The sequence below is a fragment of the Hyperolius riggenbachi genome, chromosome 4 (genome assembly GCF_040937935.1).
Source record: "Hyperolius riggenbachi isolate aHypRig1 chromosome 4, aHypRig1.pri, whole genome shotgun sequence".
Lineage (NCBI taxonomy): Eukaryota > Metazoa > Chordata > Amphibia > Anura > Hyperoliidae > Hyperolius > Hyperolius riggenbachi.
Window position 1 is genome coordinate 455,937,324 of NC_090649.1, and position 22,590 is coordinate 455,959,913.

Below are 22,590 nucleotides of genomic sequence, written 5' to 3' on the forward strand. Positions count from 1 at the left end.
GTAGCCAATCCGGCTATACTCAGCCCTGGAGCCCCACCCCCCCTTATATAAGGCAGGCTCTGGCGGCCATTACAATCACTTGTGTGCCTGCACATAGACAGACTAGGGCGAGCTGCTGCAGACTTTTTCTCCTAGGGACAGATTAGTCAGGCTCTTGGCTTCTTAGCTTGCTCCTGGCTGAATGCTATTGCTTTAATAGCACCCCTCATTCAAAAGCTCTTTTCAGAGCTAATCCTGCTCGTGTGATAATTTTTTTTTCTGTGTGTCAAACTGACACTTGTGTTGCTTAGACAGCATTGCTAATTCATACTGTGTGTGTGCCACTGCCAGCAGCCCAGCAGCAGCAGCAGCACATTCAGTGACTACCTGTGTGTGTGACAGGGAGCTGCACATTTTACTACCCAGTACTGCATACACCTACTACTAGTACCTGTTGTGTTTAGTTAAACCACCTCATCACTGCATACACCTACGTTTGTGTTGAGTGAACTCACCTCACTGCATATAACTACCTTTGTGTTAAGTAAACTCACCTGCCTGCATCTAACTTCCTTTTGTGTTCAGTGAACCCACCTCACTGCATCTAACTACCTTTGTGTTCAGTGAACCCACCTCACTGCATCTAACTACCTTTGTGTTCAGTGAACCCACCTCCCTGCATATAACTACCTTTTGTGTTCAGTGAACACACCTCACTGCATATAACTTCCTTTGTGTTCAGTGAACTCACCTGACTGCATCTAACTACCTTTTGTGTTTAGTGAACCCACCTCACTGCATATCACTACCTTTTGTGTTCAGTGAACCCACCTCACTGCATATCACTACCTTTGTGTTGAGTGAACTCACCGGACTGCATCTAACTACCTTTTGTGTTCAGTGAACCCACCTCACTGCATCTAACTACCTTTGTGTTCAGTGAACCCACCTCACTGCATCTAACTACCTTTGTGTTCAGTGAACCCACCTCCCTGCATATAACTACCTTTTGTGTTCAGTGAACCCACCTCACTGCATATAACTACCTTTTGTGTTCAGTAAACCCACCTCACTGCATATCACTACCTTTTGTGTTCAGTGAACCCACCTCACTGCATATAACTACCTTTGGGTTGAGTGAACTCACCTCACTGCATATAACTACCTTTGTGTTCAGTGAACCCACCTCACTGCATATAACTACATTTAGTGTTCAGTGAACCCACCTCACTGCATATAACTACCTTTGTGTTCAGTGAACCCACCTCACTGCATATAACTACCTTTGGGTTGAGTGAACTCACCTCACTGCATATAACTACCTTTTTTGTTCAGTGAACCCACCTCACTGCATATAACTACCTTTGTGTTGAGTGAACTCACCTCACTGCATATAACTACCTTTTGTGTTCAGTGAAACCACCTCACTGCATCTACCTACCTTTGAGTTGAGTGAACCACCTCACTGCATATACGTAGCATCCCCCCGAGATGGACAAAATGGGCAAACCAGGTAGAGGAAGAGGTAGAGGCAGACCCAGAGGAAGGCCACCTGGCACTGGCAGGTCTGTGCGAGGTGGTGTTGCTGTGATTTCGTGCGGACCTGGCCCAAAGTACAGTGCTCAGAAGAAGGCACGTGCCATCACTTTCCAAAATTGTGAGGACGTGGTTGAGTATTTAACACAGAACACCTCATCTCCCCCAGCCACCAGCGCTACAACAAGCACCACATCCGCTGCATTTGACACATTTGGTGTGGAAATCACTGATTCACAGCCAATAATGCTACAACAAGATGAAGGCGCTAAGCAAGTTACAACACCTCATACGTCTGAGTTAGGTGGCGATAGCATGGACGTAACGTGTGAGGAGGGGGATGATGAAGCACTTGATGTTGGTGCAGTTGTGGAGGTGTCTGAGGAAAGCGAAGCTGGGCAGGAGGATTATGATGACGATTATACAGATGCCACGTATGTTCCCAATAGAGGAGATGACCAGGGGGACAGTTCAGAGGGGGAGCCAGAGAGGAGTAGGAGGAGACAAGTTCATGAAAGAAGCAGAGGGAGCTCGTCCTCAGAAACAGCTGGGGGCAGTGTCCGGCGCCATGTATCGCCAGCTATGGACAGCCAGCCAACATGCTCTTCAAGGTCAGCTGCTGATGCCACCATAGTGCCATCACCCCAGGGAGGCTCAGCGGTTTGGACATTTTTTAACATGTGTACCTCAGACCTGAGCAAAGCCATCTGTTCTCTCTGCCTCCAAAAATTGAGCCGTGGAAAGGCCAACACTCACGTGGGGACAAGTGCCTTACGAAGGCACCTGGAGAAAAGGCACAAACAGCAATGGGAAGAACACCTGAGGAAAAGCAGCACCCAAAAGACAAGCCACCTTCCTTCTCCTCTTCCTCCTTCAGGTGCATCGTCTTCATCCATTTTCTCCCGTGCACCTTCACAGCCACCCTCCTCCACACCGCCTCTGCCCTTGAGCAGTTCCTGCTCCTCTGCCCACAGCAGTAGCCAGGTGTCCGTGAAGGAAGTCTTTGAGCAGAAGAAGCCAATTTCTGCCAGTCACCCTCTTGCCCAGCGTCTGACAGCTGGCATGGCGGAACTATTAGCTCGCCAGCTATTACCATACAAGCTGGTGGAGTCAGAGGCTTTCCGTAAATTTGTGGCCATTGGGACACCGCAGTGGAAGATACCAGGCCGCACTTATTTTTCACGAAAGGCCATACCCAAACTGTTCCGTGCAGTTGAGAGGCAAGTGGTGTCATCTCTTGCGAAGAGCGTTGGGTCAACGGTCCACCTGACCACAGATGCCTGGTCTGCCAAGCACGGGCAGGGCCGCTACATTACATACACAGCCCATTGGGTCAACCTGGTGTCCGATGGCAAGCAGAGAGTACGTGGCTGCGCAGTGGACCAACTTGTGACACCTCCACGGCTTGCAGGCAGGCCTCCTCTCCTCCTGCTACATCCTCTTCGCTGTCATCCTCCTCCTGCTTGGCTGAGTGGCAGTTCAACTCTAGTGGTGCTGCCATCTCTCCCTCTCCAGCTACACAGCCCCATCTCCCCAGAGCCTACGCTGCATGCGAGGTACGACGGTGTCATGCCATTTTAGACATGGCTTGCCTCAAAGCGGAGAGTCACACTGGTCCAGCTCTCCTGGCTGCTCTTAACAAAGAGGTGGAGCAATGGCTGACCCCGCACCAGCTGGAGATGTGCCCATCCCCCTTCGCGATCATTACCTTGCCGCAGTGAAGGGGCTTGCGTATCACAATGAAGCAATGACCGCCGGCTATATGAGTGTCTCGGGGGGGGGGTCGGCACACCAAAGATAATAAGGTTGTTGCTTCATTGTGGTCAGACCAAATTTGATCAGCTGGACAGTCACTGTTCTGTCATTCAGCTACATCAGCCGGGCGACCATATGGGCTGGAAAACCAACATCACCTGCACGCTCGTCATGGATGCACCAGTCCAGCACGGCCGTTGCTACACAAACGGCTGTTTGCATTGTATTACACTTGGCAGGCTGTGCATACCTTAGACTTCAATGGATGGCAGACTTGCCCTCCATATGATTGTCATGAAAGGAAATCTTTTGGACTGCTAACCATATAATAATTGCCCGCCATAACTGGTTCTCGTTAAAGGATTTAAAGTTAATTCATTTCAAATACACAGCAGGGCCTCGAAAGTCTTCCTCCTGTATTGTTATTTTTGGTCACTACCTCGGGACGGGCATGCCTGCCTGCTGCCATCCTTGGATGTGTAGTGGTAGCCGTTTCTCAGGCTCCACACCGGATTCAAACCCTCATTCCCCAGCCATTACCCGGGGTCGCAATGGCAGACTTGCCCGCCTCCATATGATTCTCGTGAAAGGAATGTGGTGTCATCTTTGCCCGACATAACTGGTTCTCGTTAAAGGATTTAAAGTTAATTCATTTCAAATACAGCAGGGCCTCGAAAGTTCTCCTGTATTGTTATTTTTGTTCACTACCTCGGGACGGGCGTGCATGCCTGCCTGCTGCCCTCCTTGGATGTGTAGTGGTAGCCGTTTCTCAGGCTCCGCACCGGATTCAAACCCTCATTCCCCAGCCATTACCCGGGGTCGCAATGGCAGACTTGCCCGCCTCCATATGATTCTCGTAAAAGGAATGTGGTGCCATCTTTGCCCGCCATAACTGGTTCTCGTTAAAGGATTTAAAGATAATTCATTTCAAATACACAGCAGGGCCTCGAAAGTCCGCCTCCTGTATTGTTATTTTTGGTCACTACCTCGGGGCGGGCGGGCGGGCATGCCTGCCTGCTGCCCTCCTTGGATGTGTAGTGGTAGCCGTTGCTCAGGCTCCACACTGGATTCAAACTCTCATTCCCCGGCCATTATCCGGGGTCACAATGGCAGACTTGCCCGCCTCCATATGATTCTCATTGTAGCGGTACTGAACAAGTACACAGCAAGTAGAAAATGTAATAAAAAAAAAAAAACATAAGCTTTTTAACAATGCCATGGAAAGTTGATAAGGCAGTCACACATTACCTGACATCACTGAGTGAGGAAGAGCAATCTCGCCATGGTGCGCAGCAGTCCAGCACGGCCGTCACTACACAAACAGCTGTTTGCGGTGCGTTACACAGTGAGTTTGGTGTGTCAGTGTGAAGCAGTACACTAATTACACTACCTGATTGATGTATACACATGCAAGATGTTTTAAAGCACGTTAGGCTTGCAATTTAGCATTCAATGGGGTTCTGCGGCTTCTGCCCATAAAACGCTGCTTTGCGTCAATCCATCACTTTTCTGGTCAGCAGAAGTGTTTCTAGTTTTCCAAGTTCGCGTCCCTATTGAAGTCTATTGCGGTTCGCGAAAGATCGCGCGAACTGAACCTTCCGAGGAAGTTCGCGAACCAAAAATCGGAAGTTCGGCCCATCTCTATACACAATTTCTCGGCCCTTGAGAATTGGAGTTATATATAATAAATACACACATCTCCCTACCTACTCCTCAATCCCACTAGACCCACTTTCAGAGCTCAACTCATACAGTGGCTGGATAGTGTACCTAGTTAAGGGCACAGTCTTTGACATGGGAGACCAGGGTTCGAATCCTGGCTAGGGTCAGTACCTATTCAGTAAGGAGTTCAAGGCAAGACTCCCTAACACTGCAGGGTGGCCTCCTGAGCGCGTCCCAGTGGCTGCAGCTCTTGAGCGCTTTGAGTCAGACAGGAGAAAAGTGCTATACAAATGTTTTGGATTATTACTATAACTCCCTCGTGCTCCATGGCTACACAAAGCTCCACACAAACTAGGTGTCCCTAAAACTCCACTTGTACGACCCTTCTTCTACCTCTCGTCACCTCTCTATATGAGGGCCCACTTACACTATACTTACCCATAATCTCCACCTACCCCCATTGGTGTAACTACAAATTCAAGCACTTGAGTCCTGTGGGAAAGTTTGACACTACTGGATGACGATTAATTTTAGGTATGGTTGGTATGGGGGTGGGGGGATTAAGGGTTAGACGTGGTGGTGGAGGGGGTACGGTTAAGGTTAGGCAGAAGATATATAAATATGTAATAATAATAATAATATGGTAGGACATTAGCCTATGACTATGGTAGGTTTACATTGTGAGTTCCTGAGGACAGTCAGTGACATGGCTTTGTACTCTGTGGTTGGATAGTGTGCTTGTTTAGGGCTCCGCCTCTGACACAGGAGACCTGGGTTCAAATCTCAGCTCTTCCTGTTCAGTAGGACAGCACTTATTTAGTAAGGAGTGTTTGGGCAAAACTCCCTAACACTGCCACTGCCTATAGAGCGCGGCCTAGTGGCTGCAGCTATGGCACTTTGAGTCCGCCAGGAGAAAAGCCCAATATAAATGTTCTGTGTCTTGTCTGGGTCTCTGTAAAGTGATGTCAGTGCTATTTGAATGCATAATAATAATAATATGGTAGGACATTAGACTAGGACTATGGTAGGATTAGACTGTGAGCTCCTCTGAGAACAGTCAGTGACATCATAGCTCCCAACTGTCCCTCTTTTGGAGGGACAGTCCCTCTTTGGGAGCCCTGTCCCCCTGTCCCTCTTTTCCTCCTCATTTGTCCCTCTTTCAGGACTTTGTCCCTCTTTCTATGTAAATATATTTATTTCTCTACTAAAAATGTGTTTGAATCCTTTAAATTGATATATTACTATTTTCAAAATGTTACTATGAAGGAAAATGAACCAGGATAGAAAGGACCAGTGTGGTTTGAATTATAAAACATGTTTCTCTTATGAAATCCTTATGGTATGCGTGAATAGGGGTGTGACTAGGGCGTGATCATGGGTGTGACAGGGGCGTGGCTTTGGTGTCCCTCTTTCTCATCTCAAACAGTTGGGAGGTATGGCAACATGACTATGTACTCTGTAAAGTGCTGCAGAAGATGTCAGTGCTATATGAATGCATAATAATAATAATATGGTAGGACATTAGACTATGACTATGTTAGGATTAGACTGTGAGCTACTGTGAGGACAATCAGTGACATGACTTTGTACTCTGTAAAGTGCTGCAGAAGAAGTCAGAGCATTATATACATACAAATAATAATACTCTATATAAATTAGGAAAACGATCCAGTGATCTGTCTTCTTGGAATTCTGGATAAATTAATTTGTTCATTGTGGTTTTCAAATGTTCTCATCTAATGACTCTGCCAATCAGAGGAGGGCACTCTCGGTGTGAACATCTGCCAGAGTCTCGGTGTACTCAGGACAGAGCCCACAATCAATCAATGGCTTTTTCATTTGGCACTCCCTGAATATTTAATCTTAAACTTAGTGCAGCAACTTTGCAAATGTGGCTTTAGTGAGAACCTGTCAAATATGCATTTGTAATAAGCTGCATCTCTGCTTTGAAACTGATTGAGGAGGGGAGTATTTTTTTTTATAGATTATTTAGTCAGGCCTTGTTCACATTGCGTTCGGCTCGCGTGTCCGCGGTGAGCTTTTTTTAGGCGTTTTTTTTTCTATTCCCGGTACTTGGGTGGGCGATTCTTTTTTGTGGTTAGCGGTTTCCGACGCTTTTTCCCGAGCGTTTTGGTAATTCACTCCCTGACGTCAGGAAGTGAACTCTTTGACCCAGAAAAAAATAAATACAATGTATTTATTCTTAAAAGCGTGAGCGCAATCGCTCCACAAAGTGGTTTTGTGAGCGTTTTGCGTTTTTCTATACCTTCCATTGAGGCAAAATTGCCTCAAAAATGTCTCAAGCACCGCTTTACAATGCGGAACGCAAACGAGCCGCTCATATGTGAACTATCTCATACAGAATCAAAAATAACAAAAATGCCTGCAGTGTCAACAAGCCCTCAGTGTTCGCCCATTGCAAAATCTTTCCTCTCCCTGATTTACATTCTGAAATGTTTGACTGGTGGTGACATTGTTAGTTCTGCCAGGTGATCTGTGCAGAATGTTCATTACTGAGAGTTCTATACACAGAAGGAGATGCTGCTTACTTAGCAGTTGGAAAAAGCTGTTATTTCCCACAATGTAACGAGGTTCACAGACAGCAAACTGTCAGAACCATGGCCCTGACATCACACAGTGGGAGGGGTTTCACCACAAAATCAGCCATACAGACACCACCCCCATGATCTATTCGAGAACAGGTAAATATTTCTTGTGGGAAAGGGGGTATCAACTACTGATTGGAATGAAGTTCAATCCTGGGTTAAAGTTCCTCCTCCCATGCAGTCGCCAATAACTATCACTACTTATCCCACGGAAATGATCTATTTTTTTCACTGCCGTTTAGGTTTTCTTTGGGTGGTACTTTTTGCTAAGAATTATTTTATTCTAAATGCATTTTAAGGGGAATAATAAGAAAAAAATGTTTTCAGCCATTAGTTTTAAAATAAAACATGCTACTGTGGATGAAATCCACACATTTTATTTGCCCATTTATCCTGGTTATTACATTGTTTACATCATGTCCCTGGTACAATGTATGGCGACAATATTTTATTTGGAAACAAAGGTGTATTTTTTCAGCGCTTGTTTACACTATATCACTAATTACAAGTTCTTATTTGCAAGAATCACAGTAATTACAGTAATATACGCTCAATGACATACAGTACATATTAAAAAAGTTGAGTCCCTAAGGTAACTATTAGGGCTTATTCACATCTACAGCATTTTTGTTTTTTTTAAGAGCAGGCGATTTTCAAAATTTCTCAAAAAGCGTGTGTGCAATGATCCCCTATGAGGGTGTTCACATATGAGCTGTTCAAATGCGATCTACTCCAAAAAGCGCTGCCTCTACCATTTTGGGGGCGATTTGCCTATAATGGAAGGTATAGGGAAATTGCAAAGTGCTTAAAAAAGCGCTTTGTATATCGATTTCCTGAGCGCTTCTGTGAATAAATACATTGCATTTATTCATTTCCGGGTAAAAGAGTTCACTTCCTGACTGAGGTCAGGAAGTGAAAAAAAATGCTCTGCAAAAATCGCTTAGAAAGCGCATGGAAAGGCGATTTTAAAAATGGCAAAAAATTGCTCAGCGCTTGAAAAATTGCTGGCGATTTATAATGTGAACACAGCCTTAATGTATTTTTTTTAAATGTCCCTTTTTTTTTATTACAAGTGTCTTGTTTTTTTGTTTTGTTTTTGTTTTTGCTTTTTGACAAGGGGTTAATTGGGGATTTTATTTTTATTTAATTTTATGTGTAATTTTACTATTTGGCCACTAGATGCCCCCCACCCCTTTATATGCCTTTAGATCCTAAATAGGCTCCCCCTCCTTCTAACCAGAGGGGATCCAGTATTGGGACCCTCACAGTTTGCATGCTGCCACTTGTCAGTTTAGCTCCACTGCACAGGCACAGTGGAGGGGCTCTTTTTCTACAGGTTTACTTTACAATTTTTGGAACCGGATAGCTCTGGTCCCTTAAAGAAGATCTGTGGTGAATTTACAGCACATTAAAATAAACATATTACTGTTTCCCCCATTATTCCCATCTTCATTTCTCCTATTTTCGTTGCTCCTTGCTGCCAAAAAATAACTTAATTAATGAAATATAATTTTATAATCTTTGGGCAAGATGGCTGCAATGTAAAGTGCTTCCAGGTCAGTACACAGTCTCGCTGTACTGCTGTGCACAAGAGAGGAGCTGAGCTGAAGCCACATGAGGCAGATCTCCCTCCCCCTGCTGTCTGGAGCTTGCAAAAAGGTCAGGGATGACTCATCAGATGACGTGCAGCAGGGGGAGGGGGAGGCAGATATCAGGGAGGAACAGCTGCTAGACTGTCTGCCTCTTCCTGTAGCACAATATTCGTCTGACTAGATGACTAATTAGAAAGGAGCAGGAGAGAGACAGCACAGCTGTTTCTACACAAGGCAAGGGAAAAAAGATTTGTATTTATGATACTTATGAAAGGAATATATCTCTTCATTTAAATTGCATTTTGAAAAAGGTCCACAGAAACTCTTTAGGGCCTGAGCCCACTGATGCAGTTGTATCCGCTTCTGTCCGCTTTTCAGCATCTGTAACATTGATGTGTAACTAAAAAGCGGACACAACTGCGTCAGTGGGCCCAGGCCCTTAAGGACCAGAGCCATCAGCCCTGTGAGAACGATGATTGGCTCACAGTAATCATGGGGACAGGAGCCAATTAAATTCAAAAGTTCTGCTGTCATTGAGACAGCAAGGATGGCATGAGTGCACATCGGCGAATAGTTAAAATCTACATCCTGTCAGAACCGCACAGCCACCGGCAGGATGTAGATTTCAACTACGTTGGTCCGGAATAGGTTAATGGACACCTTTAGTGCTGGTGATCAAATGCAATTTGTTAAACATTTTTCAAAGTGATTTGAATGGATGTAATTTTTTCCTGCCCTTCTTCAATCGCAATTGCTCTGAAAATTGGGCAGGCAGTGCGTTTGCATTTTTTGCAAAAAAAAGTACATATAGTAGTATCATCCTCATGGGGTCCACTGTCCTAGCACTTTGCAAATCGCAGACGATCAGCATGTGCACATATAAAGCACTGCTAGTGGGCCCACCCCTGAACGCTACTTTAAAGTTTTGCAACTGATAACTTTTGAAGAAAAACTTTTACAAAAAAAAATTGCAAAGATAATTCCAAGATATTGCCCAATGCTAATACTTCTTTACTCGCCAGATGGACATAAGCTTTGCCTATTAGGCTCATCACAGCCTTGCTCTCAATGTATATTTAATTTCCCTGGAAAACAGTTTTTTTCTTTTTTAAATCCGGGAAATTTATACTCTAATCTAAATGCAGAATTTTAATCAGAATATTTTGGTGGTTGTCAATCAAACTGTCCAAAAAAGCACCCGCTAGTTTGTAGTTGGTATGCATGTTTCAGTTTCAGAGAGATTTCACCTTGCTTTCCCATTTTTCCTGTATCTGATTATGGTCGGCGTCCACCGGAGCAGACTGTCCGGGACAGATCTTGCTCTCGGAACGTTTGACAAGTAGTACCCGCCGTCGCCGTGGCCCCATACTGTAAAAGATAAGTGCAGCTTGTTATGCATTTCTGCTAGAACCATGCGCAAGTGATGAATGAGCTAATAACCGGAGGATTTTGCCACTGAGAAACGCACAATGAAAAATGGTTTAATTATAATTGCCATATTTGTTCTCTCTGAAGAAAATAATGCAAAGCAAAGAGGAACATGGCAGGAAGAAACACGAAGGCAGAATGCAGGGATGGATTTCTGTTCTGGCCACATAGAGCCTGTTCTGGGAGGATTTGCTGGGTGTCAGGGTTAGCACTTGGAGAAGGGAGTCTGCTGTAGACGGTGTATAGGTGGGGGGCACAGATGCTGATAAGGGGAGAGCTGCATATGTAATTATGAAAGGTATAGGCTGGTGTACAGGGTTTGGACCCCAAACTTGCTACTTTCGCGTGGTGGGACCTGGGCAACGTCAAGTAAGGGATTGCCTGTTGGGGTGAAGTATGGTGGGGACTTTGTGGACTCTGAGCCACTACGGTAGCCATGAAGGCCAGGCAGGAACCCCAGACACAATGGGTAAAGCAAAGCCTCTATGGAGTTTCTGGTTTCCCATGAGAAGCCTCCTTGGGTGGTGGAACAAGGAACTCTGGCCAGATACACGAAGTACTGGCGTAACCCAGGGTCAACCATAAACTAGCACCGCTACCTTGTGGTAGACGCTAAATTCCAAATCCTAAGGCAATGAACCCCAACATAAAATCTATGTTTTTAGAAGATTTAGGTGGCAGCAACACCACCAGGTCCGGGTGCTGAATGCTAATAATCTATTTTTTTTCATTTCAGTCATTTGATTGAAGGTGTATAAAGGTGTACAGGGAATACTGGTAAGTGTGACCCTGCTGGAAGAGGGGAGCAGGTACTTATCACAATGGCTATAATCGTCGCTTGATGATCAAGACAGGCTACACCATCTTATCACTATTAAGTGCATGGTTTTGATGAAATATTTCAGCCATGTGTAGCTGAAACAGAATGCCAGTCTAGGACTACTGGATAGCTGAAACATCACACTGAAGATAATGGAAGGGGAATATGAATTAGTGTCCCGGGTTACAGTTAGCCATACAGAGCAGGAGGGTTAGTGTTATGGAATTGGGAGGAAGGAGGATAGGTTATAGTTGGTTGGGTTAGGCGATTAGAGCTGGGTGTTAGAAGAGTTGATTTTATGGGTGGAGAGTTAGGGGTTAGGAAGGTAATAAGGGGCAGGTTGCAGGAGGAGATTAGGGAGCAAGCAAGGAATGGAATGGCTTATTGTTAGGTCTGGAGGTCAAAGTTTGGCATCCGAAATATGTCAGTGTTTAACTTTAAGGGGTGGTGGGTAGGGTTTGCCATCAAGAAGGGGTTAATGCTACAGGGCAAGTTAGGATTAGGCATCAGGATAAGGTTAATGTTGAGGAAAGGAGGGGGGGGGGGTAGGTATATAATAGGAGTTTAGGGAGTCAGGCAGGGGAGGTTAGTTTTAGTTGATATGATCAAGATGGCGCCAGACTCGGTCGCCATGGCCACAGGGCTCCGGCTTTTTTAGTACTTTCTCTCTCTCCACTCGAGGTGGAGAGAGCTTCACTCTTGCTGGGAGAAGCAAAGGCGGAGGACATGGGCACTACCGATCCTGTTCCGCATCAGACACGGAACGCAGGCGGCGTGAGGATCAGCTGTTGAGGATCAGCTGATCGGGGCCACATGGTTGTGCGCAGGCATGGAGAGGCAGCACGGAGTTTCGCTGGTCTGCCGTCGCTGCATCCACATCGTCACGAACTCCACCTGCGCCGATCTCCGCAGCTCGTCACCCAGGATGGTTCCCAGCGGTGGGGACCCCCTCAGGTGGCTGGAAGCTGCCGCTGGATTAAATCAAGGACGTTGCATGGAGGAGCCCACAGCCGTCTAGCTGCCACATTTCACAGCGGCCTGAAGCCGCTGCCATGGAGACCCTGGACGCCACAAGGAAGGAGGATCTCACGGCCGTTCCCCCACCGCTCACAGCTAGCAGGCGCTGCATAGGGATCCAGGCCAGCGGAGGGTCACAGCTGCTCCCAGCCTCTCACTGCACGAGGGACACGCCACGGCAGGCCCCATCCACCAAGGCCGGAGGATCCTTTTGTCTACTTGGACTCCCATGGGCCCTGGAGCTTGGTCCTTTCTCCACCGGTCCTGGCTCTGTATGCTACAGCTGCCAGAAGCACAGGGTCCCATCTGCCTGTATCCACAATAGATCCCTGCACAACAACTGGACTGGACTGATGGCCGGACCCAGGGGTGCTTTTCAATCTGCAGCCCCAGGGACTCTGCCTCTGTATCTGTCTCACTCTTCTTGCCTTGGCCTTCTCTTCGTCTCTCTCAGCTATCCTTTCTCTCTCTCTCTCTTCGTCTCTCTTAGCTATCCTTTCTCTCTCTCTTTCTCTATCCAGGACACACTGCGGGGCATCTGAAGCTGCTGTGGAGCGAGCGAGCGCCGTCGATAGTTGGCAGGCTGCTCCCCTCACAAAGCACTCCAGATTTCCCCACGCGTCCTCCACTACGGTTATTGGTAATATGTATATATAGGTATATATTATATGCTTAATTGTACTATTGCACCTGATTGTATGTGTTGAATTGCTGCATGTGTTTGTACCATTTCCGCCCCTGTATGAGCCAAAATAATTCCGGGTACAACCCCCGTTGTACTTGGCGAAATAAATTTGATTCTGATTCTGATTCTTCTGATGTTATGGTTAGACATTAGAAAGGAGTCAACATTAGGGTGGGCCTTAAAGTTTGGATCAGGAAGGGGTTAACAATATAATCAGGAGTTGTGCAGGAGGCTAACAAAGTAAAGGACAATAACTGAACACAGACAAAAACCCAGATGCAAAGTCGATACTCCTAGGGGGAGGGCTCAAACCCGAAGAGGAGGTCCAAGTTCATGGAAATATGCTACTCAGGAAAGGGAGTGGTTTGGCACCTAGAGGGGCACAAAGTATGAACCTGATTAGGTAAAGCAGAAATCCAAAAAGTGTCAAAGGAAAGGGAATTAAACAAAAAAGGAAAAATATCCACAATTTATTCCTGTTACTTTAATTTTTGTCCTTCAAACCTTGAACTCCGTGCAAGGGCATTTTATTCTACTGGGCATGCCCGGACCTTACTCGTGCATGCCCATTGCGCATGCACTTGTCTACAGCTACATGCGACCAGGAAAAAAAAATATTCGAGGAATCCTGCACTGCATTGGTGGGCTCAATGAGGATCAGGGAAGCCTCTAGACTGTCTAGATCAGGGGTGTCAAAAGTCTGGCCTGAAGGACAAATGCGTCCCACAGAGCATTTTCCAGTTGCCCCCAAAGCGCTTGAATGATTTTGATTGCATGCGGCCCTGTAGGCCATTGCTGTGGCGCCACATGCATCAATGCTTAGGGCCAACCTGTGTCCCCACTCTGCCTCCCCCTCCACTCTCCTGAAGTCCCATTGAATTTAGTATAGTACTACAAATAAATACTTACCTTGGGCATCCTCCAGCCCCATGAGGTGCATGGGCTCCTGTACCGTCCTCTCCCTTGTCTTGTAATCAGCCCCTGTAATATGGCCGGCTGCACTCTTCTGCTCGACCGCACATGCATCCCCCATTGCAGCCCCGCAGCATTCTGCTCCTGCGTAGTAGTACTGTGCAGATACAGAATGCTCCCCGGCACGGGAGAGCAGCAGGGGCACGTGTGGGGCCTGGCTGCGCATGCGCAGAGGTGCACAACTGGCCAGATTACAGAGGCTGATTACAAGACAACAAAGCGGCTGCAGGAAGCCCCAGGTGAGTATAAATATAGCCTTTATCTTCATCTCAGGTACCCTTTAACTTCCTTAATTCAGCCCCCTAGCAATATCAAGACTGGTGATATGGCCCTTGTTCCAAAAAGTTTGGACAACCCTAATCTACAGGTTTCCCTCTACTGAGGTGAGCATCTAACTTTTTATTTTTTCTTCAGGTGTCCTTTAAATTTCCAGGAGCAGGTAACCGTGCGTTAAATGATCTTTCAAAGCCAATTTTAAGTTAAGGTGGAAAAAAATGTGTTAGAATTTGAATTGCAATAACGGATAGAACTCGGGGTATTGCTTTATTTAACGCTTTGTAGAATTCGATTTTAATTCCGAAGCTCTGGAAGTTGATGCTATAATAGTAATTGTTTTTTTTTTTTCTGAAAACACACATTTCTTTCCTAGACCTTATGTGCGGGGACTGAGATTTGTTTTGAAATTTTAACATTTACAATTATGTGTAAATAATAGAACACCGATCTATAATAACAGAGAATGGCGCTGCGGCGGCGAGGAGTGACAGCCCACCGCGCCGCTGTAACAGACCTGTTTGGGCAGACGCCTCACACCCCGCGCTGTCAGCTAATTTACATATAAATAACTTCACATGATCAGCTCATTAAATATGTCTGGGGAATTTAGAGCTTCAAGAGTAAATAATTGACCTATTGCTGCCTGGTTATGATAGCCTGCTTGAAGCACCTGGCCCTGCGGATCCACAAGAGGGCGCTCTTTCCCGCCATAATATTCGTGCAGCAGCTATCTAATTTATTTCTCAAACCAGGAAAATGTGAATAAATTAGCACAGCATGGCCCTTACACAATTCACTTTATCCCATAAGTTTTCTCCTAGGAGATAATGTTTAATTTTCAGTCTAAAAATAAAATAACTTTTGAGCACTCTGGAATTTCAAAAATACCAAAAAAGCAGGCGGAAGAGAACCGTCAAAAGTAATTTTCTTGTTTGCTGGTGTAAGCAGCAGGGCTGTGGAGTCGGAGCAATTTTGAGTGCCTGGAGTCGGAGGTTTCATAAACTGAGAAGTCGGAGTCAAGTGAGTTTTGTACCAAATCCACAACCCTGTTAAAGGGAAGGTCCAAGCAAAATAAAAAAAATGAGTTTCACTTACCTGGGGCTTCTACCAGCTCCATGCAGCCATCCTGCGCCCTCGTAGTCACTAACTGCTGCTCCAGTCCCCCGCTGGCAGCTTTCCGACCTCGGAGGTCGGCGGGCCGCATTGCGTACATTTTTACGCATTCCCACCAGTGCAGGAACATTAACACATACATTTTTACGCATTACTGGTTCAATGCGTAAAAATGTACGCATTGAACCAGTAACGCGTAAAAGTGTGTGTGTTAATGTTCTTGCACTAGCGGGAATGCGTATAAACGTACGCAATGCGGTCCGCCGACCTCAGAGGTCGGAAAGCTGCCAGCGGGGGACTGGAGCAGCAGTGAGTGACTACGAGGGCACAGGATGGCTGCAGGGGGCTGGGAGAAGCCCCAGGTAAGTGAAACTCATTTTTTTATTTTGCTTGAACCTTCCCTTTAAGAATTAGTCTAAGGAGTCGGAGCCATTTTGGGTACCTGGAGTCAGAGTTGGAGGTTTTCTAAACTGAGGAGTCGGCGTTGGAATCGGATGATTTTTGTACCGACTCCACAGCCCTGGTAAGCAGGGCATTTTATTAATTAGGTGTGAATATATCGCTTAGGAGAAACCTTAAGAGAAAAAGTGAATTGAATAAGGCCCAATGGCTCATATGCAATCAACTTTTATCTCCTGAGTTTTCTCCTAGGAGATAATTTTTTAACTTCTTTTTAAAATAACTTTTCAGCATTCTGCAATTGAAAAAGTACCCAAAAGTAGGTGATAAGGTACTGTCAAAATTATTTTCTTGCTTGTTGGTACTTTAAAGGGCAAAAAATGAATTGCATATGGACCCATCCCCTCCCTAGCCTCCTGGACCCCCGATCCATGTGGATACCGCTTGTTCTGCCATTCTACTGAAGCCTCCTGGGGACTAGGGACTCCCCGGCGGCCATCTTGTTGGTGTCAGGCCGGGTTTCCACTGCTGCGAATCCAGGCCGATTCCCCGCCCACGAATTCGGATGGATTTCAGCAGCCTATAGAAGTCTATGAGAGCCATCCGAATTCGTGGCCGAGGAAAAATCTGAGGCCCTGCAGCATAATTTCGTCCGTAGCTGTCCGAATCCCATAGCCGTGCATGGCACGGCTAGAGGGATTCAGCTGCGAGAGGCAACAGCTGTGCCGGCATCGCGTCTCGCAAGACGCATGCCGCCGCACAAATGGAAACCTAGCCTCACTGTTTGCCGAAAATTCTTGTTTTATAAGCCAATTTTCACTTTCTTAGCTTTCGTGTTAAAACCAAGTTTGCTGAAAATTCTAGTTTCCGAAGACAATTTTCGCATCTGAAAAACTATCGACCACATTGACTTCAATAGGAAGTGCCTTCGGAATACGAAAAAGGAACACAAAATTCAGTATTTGTCTGCGGAATGCCGAAATCGGAATTCGGCTGTTCTGATCAACTCAAGTTTTATGTTGTAACTTCCATTTTGTCGTGAGCATGTGTACTGCACAGGGAGGAGCTCCGCATTTCACTCTTCCTTTTACTGCTTACAATCATGCCAACAATCATGCATATCTGAAGCTCTCATGGGCCTCATAAAATGTCAAAGGGGGCCAAATTAGGCCCGGGGCCCCGAGTTTGATGGTTTTGTAGACATCACTTTTTTAGGATTATGTCTCTTTATAAAGTTCATGGTGCAAATGAAGAAATGTACAAATTTCAGTGAAATGCACTTCTATTTCTACTTCTATTCCAAGATCTTCATTTGTTGCAAATTAATAATAGTTACTGGAAGAGGAAACCATATTTCTAGTAAGTACCGTATATACCCGCATACAAGCCAACCCCTGTATAAGCCGAGGTACCCACTTTTCCCTCAGAAACCAATAAAAAGTGATTAACTCGTGCATAAGCCCCCTCCCCAGTATACTATCCTCCACAGTAGCCAGATGTGCTCCCAGTGCAAGACTGCCCCCTCCCCATAGCCAGATGTGCCCCATGGATGATACAGCTGTGTCTCAAGATGCCACTAGATGGCATCATAGATATGAGACAAAGCAATTGCCACACAGGAAGAACCCCTGATCATTGCACTGACCACTGACACATTGCTTGCATGTTCTGCTCCACAAGGCAGAGGACACAGGTAGTCTTGAGCAGCTCACTCTGCACACCATATTGCAGGGGATGGGGGGCACGGACACAGCAGGTAGCCAATTGGCAAACAGGATCACTAGTATACAATCCTTATGCTCCTCTGCCAGTAACAGAACTTGCTCCACCATCCATTCTGCTCCACTGACTCACATATAAGCCGAGGGGGTCATTTTTCAGCACATTTTCTGTGTTGAAAATTATGCTTATATGTGAGTATATAAGGTATACATTTAATAATGAAAATATTGACTGCCTCTAGTGCCATTACTTAGCACTGAAATGTAAAATACATTTTATACAAAGCACATCCAATTTCAAGTTTTTAGTGTGTAAAATATATTCGTAATCATTTGTAATAATGCAATATTTTACAAACATTTAAAGCCACTCAACAAATTTTTTATAGAACTTCACCAACCCTAGCCCTCCCTTTGCTTTTCCTCTTTCCCCTACCTCGGGGGCGGTACAATGAACTGTGCTGTTCCTCATGGGAGGGGAGCAGGAACATATTTCCTTCCTTATCATTGGAGGACACAGGGTCCAAACTACAAATTACACATCATATCATGTGATCGGATGTTATTGGGAACCAGAAGATCTGACAGAATGTCAGAGCTACAGGTGGGGGAAGGCTAGGTCCACACTTGTCTGTTCAGGATCTAATCCGTTTCAAACGGATCCATTTACTTGTATATGTTTGAACATTATTAAAATTTTAAAATTTTTCGCTATAGTGCCCCTTTAATTATGCAGGAGTTTAATTGTATGCAGAGAAGAGCTCATCGGAGGAGAAGGATGTCAGTCATAGCTACTCGTTTGTGAATTGCATCTTTTGATCATTTCCCCTGCTTTACCCACCTAATTACCAAATGTTTTAGAACAGGTCTAAAAACAGGTCTAAAACATTCGGTAATTATTAGTGAATTCCCTCTTGATGCAACTAATTTACACCAAACCATCAGTAGTTTAAAAACCATCAGTAGGCTAGTCTAAACTGCTTAGTGAATTGAAGCCATCGTGTAGATACTTGAGCTAAAATGTACAATTACTTTAAAAAAGAATTTTCAGCATAAAATACAGTAAATAAATCCAAAAATATTTGTATTAATAAAATAATCCCAAAACAACCCTACATTTTTTTCATATTTCAACAGCTGCACGCCTTAATTGGTTATAAAGCATACCTGCCGTGTTTTGTGTATTATAAGTTCTCCTTCCGTCTGCAAATTAAGAGATAAATATCCTCATTATGTTGCTTGATGCAATAGCTATTGATCACAAATAATGTCTAATCAGCTGATTTACGAGTTTTGGAAGCCAGGCTGAGGGCGGATTGGCCTTCGGCGGCGTTAGAATAAGATTTAAGGGTACATCATTCTTTTATTATCAAATGATTCCGAATTCTGACTATAAAGCTGTTCGGTTGCTGGTGATTTATGACATTAAAAGATGTGGAATTTCCCATTCATTCGGAGTAATTCAGGTACCAGTAATAACTGGATTGTAGCCTTCAGCACTGGTCCTGAAGAAGGGGGTGAGTATATGACTCCCGCTAACGCATGGCCCCACCACATTCTGCTTTCTGATTGGTCGGTGAGGCTGTCCATCACAGCAATGGTCTCAAAGAGACAAGAAGTAGATTGAGATGGTGGCAGGTAATTTTAGATTGTGCAGGGGAGACACTCCAACCTAAACGTTATCAAATCCGTCAGCAGTCAGTATACCTGTATACAATGTAAACAATAGGTGTGGTGGAGTTTGTAATACAGCAGTATCTAGGGATGGATTGGTACATTGTATTGCCCAAGGCACACTGTCACCAACCACAACACCCACCTGCCCCGGTCCTGTGCTTTCCTCGACCTGTGCTGTTCTCCCCCGTCCTGTAATGTCCTTCACTGCCTCGGACTGTGACCGCTGCCATTTACATGTTTGCCAATTGAACTGCCTGAGTGTGCCAGTGTTGGCGCTGCATCACTCAATCTCAGCAAATTAGCGTTGGGATCACCAGCCACACGTGAAGTCCTGTTTCCTCTTCCACTACTGCGGTGCTTCATGTGACCCGGCAGCATGTAACAGGTCACATGAGGCACCACTGTAGCCATGGACACAGGACGCTGGATGGGCGGATGGAGATCCCATCGCTGGAACGCTGGGAGCAGGTGAGTGAAGCGGCACTGTGCATCTAGGGAGAGGGAGACGGGGAATGTGAGGAGGGGGCATATGGGGATAGGAGCCGCCTTTTTCCACCCTCTAATCGTTGCCGCCCTGAAGCACGTGATTCACGTTGCTTCATGGAAGAACCGTCCCTGGATATACAGTATATAGAATTATTAGTGAGGATGACCATGCTATTTTAGTTAAAACATCCAGAAGGTGCATAGAAAACGTTAAAGCACACCTGAATTGGGAAAAAAAGTGGATTTTTTTTACTTGTCCTCTGGGTCCCCTCCGTTGTGCCACTCCCCCTCAAAAAGATCTGCGACTGATGCTCCAGTTGCGGGCTACTGCGCATTCGCAATCCCATCCACACGCCTCCTCAATCACGCTTCTGATGCTAGTAACTTTCTGCACAAGCATGGTAGAATTATTTTGAGAACAGCGCAATCACAGATCACTCCTGGCGACAGGAGCGCGATAGAGGAGGCACGCGGTCAAGACCGCGCATGCGTAGCAGCACAACAGAAGGGATCCGGAGGACAGCGATGGACCTAAAGAACTACAGGGGGCTGAAAATCCACTTTTTTCCCCCAATGCCGATGTGCTTTAAACTCCTTCCATGTCACCGGCCAGTGTGCTGGACAACAGTGCGGTAACACGAGAACCAGTCACACAACTGATTCAAAGAAATGGCTTCATAAACAGATAAACAAAGTAGTGCCCCTGCCCTTGATATTCTGGCATCTGTTAGCTCATAAAGTACTATGGCCACATATTAACAATTATTTATTATTCCAAGGTGTGGAGCAGCGCATATGTATAAGAAAAAAAATATGTGCGCTTACTGAAAACCATAACTATTCCATACCATACCATAAATGATGGCAAACTGAAAATAAGCAAGGAGAAAATCAGACTTTATGCATTTTACCAGAAGTGCAATTTTGGCTGCACTATAGAAAATGGTACATGATCCTTCATATCTACAAACCCCTGAATAGGGACTAGCTGGAATTTCACATGGAAGCAGTTTTGCAATTATAATGCAAAACTGAACAAAACTTTTGTGCATATACTACTCTGTAGGGATGGCCAGCGGGATGCAAATCGTTGCAAGTTGATGCAGGCTTATGCAATTTTGCATGCAAATCTATGCAACTTGAAATCGAATTCCACCTTAAATCTGATTGGTACTTTTTCAAACTGCGTATATTTTTATACAGAATTTGCTAAATCCTGCATCAACTATTTGCATCTCATGGACCATTCCCTACTTATCTGTAAAAAACGTGTTTTATTCATGTCCATAGACCTCAATGCATTTGGCAAAAATGTGTTTTTTCAAGTACCTATATTTTTGCACATATCGTAATCTGTGCAAAAATATGTCGAAATTAAAAAAGGCCATATTTGCTGATTACTACTCAGTAGACACGTGGCGTGCTTACTGCAATCCCATTTTCCCAAATTAGTGAATTCTGTGAATGGGATTTCAAGTTGCAAAAATTAAACATTGCTCACAGAATTGTATGATCAAAATTGTAACTTCGAATATTACACGAAAAAAAATCACGAAAAGCGTAATTAACCATTATGATGCATACATCAAAATATGGGCGCCCAGAAAAGCTGATAGACTATCAGTAAATTAACAAATATTCTACTATTAAAGTGGAAAAAACAACAGTAAAATATCTGTATCAAATACTGATATTTTACTACAGCTAAACCAAAGCCTATTCTCACACTGAACTGATGCCTAACCTCAACTACCCCCCACGGCTAACCTTAACCACCCACCACAAAGCCTAAACCAAACCTTACCCCCTACAGATAAAAACCCTCCGCCATGGCCAACCTTAAGCACCCCCCACCAGCTCATCTTGACCCAACCCACCCAATGGCTAACCTTAAAGAGAAACTCCGACCAAAAATTGAATTTTATCCCTATCAGTAGCTGATACCCCCTATTACATGAGAAATCTATTCCCTTTCACAAACAGACCATCAGGGGGCTCTGTATGACTGATATTGTAGTGAAACCCCTCCCACAAGTAACCCCTCCCACAAGAAAAGTTAAACTTTTGGCAGTTTCCTGTCTGTGAACCTTGTTGCATTGTGGGAAATAGCTGTTTACAGCTGTTCCCAGCTGCCAAAAACCATGCAGCAGCTACATCACCTGCCAACAGTAAAATGTTCACTGGAGTTCATCTTTAACCCCCACCCCAATGGCTAACCTAAACCCTCACCCATGGCTAACATTAACCATTTTTGCTGCTGCAAAAGAAAACCCTAAAAAATGTCAGTTTTCAGGTACCGCACAAAGGCCCATTGAATAATCGTTAAGAAGGGTAAATTTGGGTGCCGTGCCAGCAGTACCCAATAAAAATCAGGACCTGCAGTCCCAACTCCCCTTATTTATCTTTAACGATAATTCAATTGGCCCCTATGATGAAGCCCAAACTTTCACTGCTATCTGCGCCCAAACTTAGCGGTTGCCCAAATTTCCTCTTTCCATTACGATCAATACTATTCCTGGATAGTGATCAAGCAGGATTAGAAAGAAGGAGGAGCCTGTCCTTCACCACCATCCAATGAGATCTGTGAAGAGGAGGAGCCCAGTGGTGGGTTGTAGAAGGATAAGTATCTAACGTTAGCCTTGTTTTTTTTTTTTATTCAGCTTTGCTTTAAAGAGGGATTGTCAGCCACAAAATCCAATTCAATTTACCCACTGCACTGTGTTCATTGTGCAGCCTGGAACCTAACCCTGCATTGCAAGCACTTTAATCTAATCAGAAATGTTTCTGCTGTAATACATCTTATCTGTCAGCCTGGCTCTATTTAGTACATTGCAGATGAGTAAAAATCTTGTCCTCTCCCCTCCCA

At 45.1% G+C, this 22,590-nt stretch overlaps 1 protein-coding gene across 7 annotated transcripts in view; it reads right to left on the reverse strand.

Annotated features, from left to right (window-relative positions):
• Positions 1-22,590, reverse strand: part of ALK (ALK receptor tyrosine kinase) — a 942,963-nt gene that overhangs the window by 596,897 nt on the left and 323,476 nt on the right. For 6 of the 7 annotated variants that reach the window (XM_068232762.1, XM_068232765.1, XM_068232766.1 and 3 more), the window contains one exon: positions 18,729-18,764. The exons of the other annotated variant lie outside the window; for it this stretch is intronic. In XM_068232762.1, the coding sequence (XP_068088863.1) occupies positions 18,729-18,764 (36 nt within the window). The remainder of the gene's footprint in view (positions 1-18,728; positions 18,765-22,590) is intronic. 7 annotated transcript variants of the gene reach the window in all.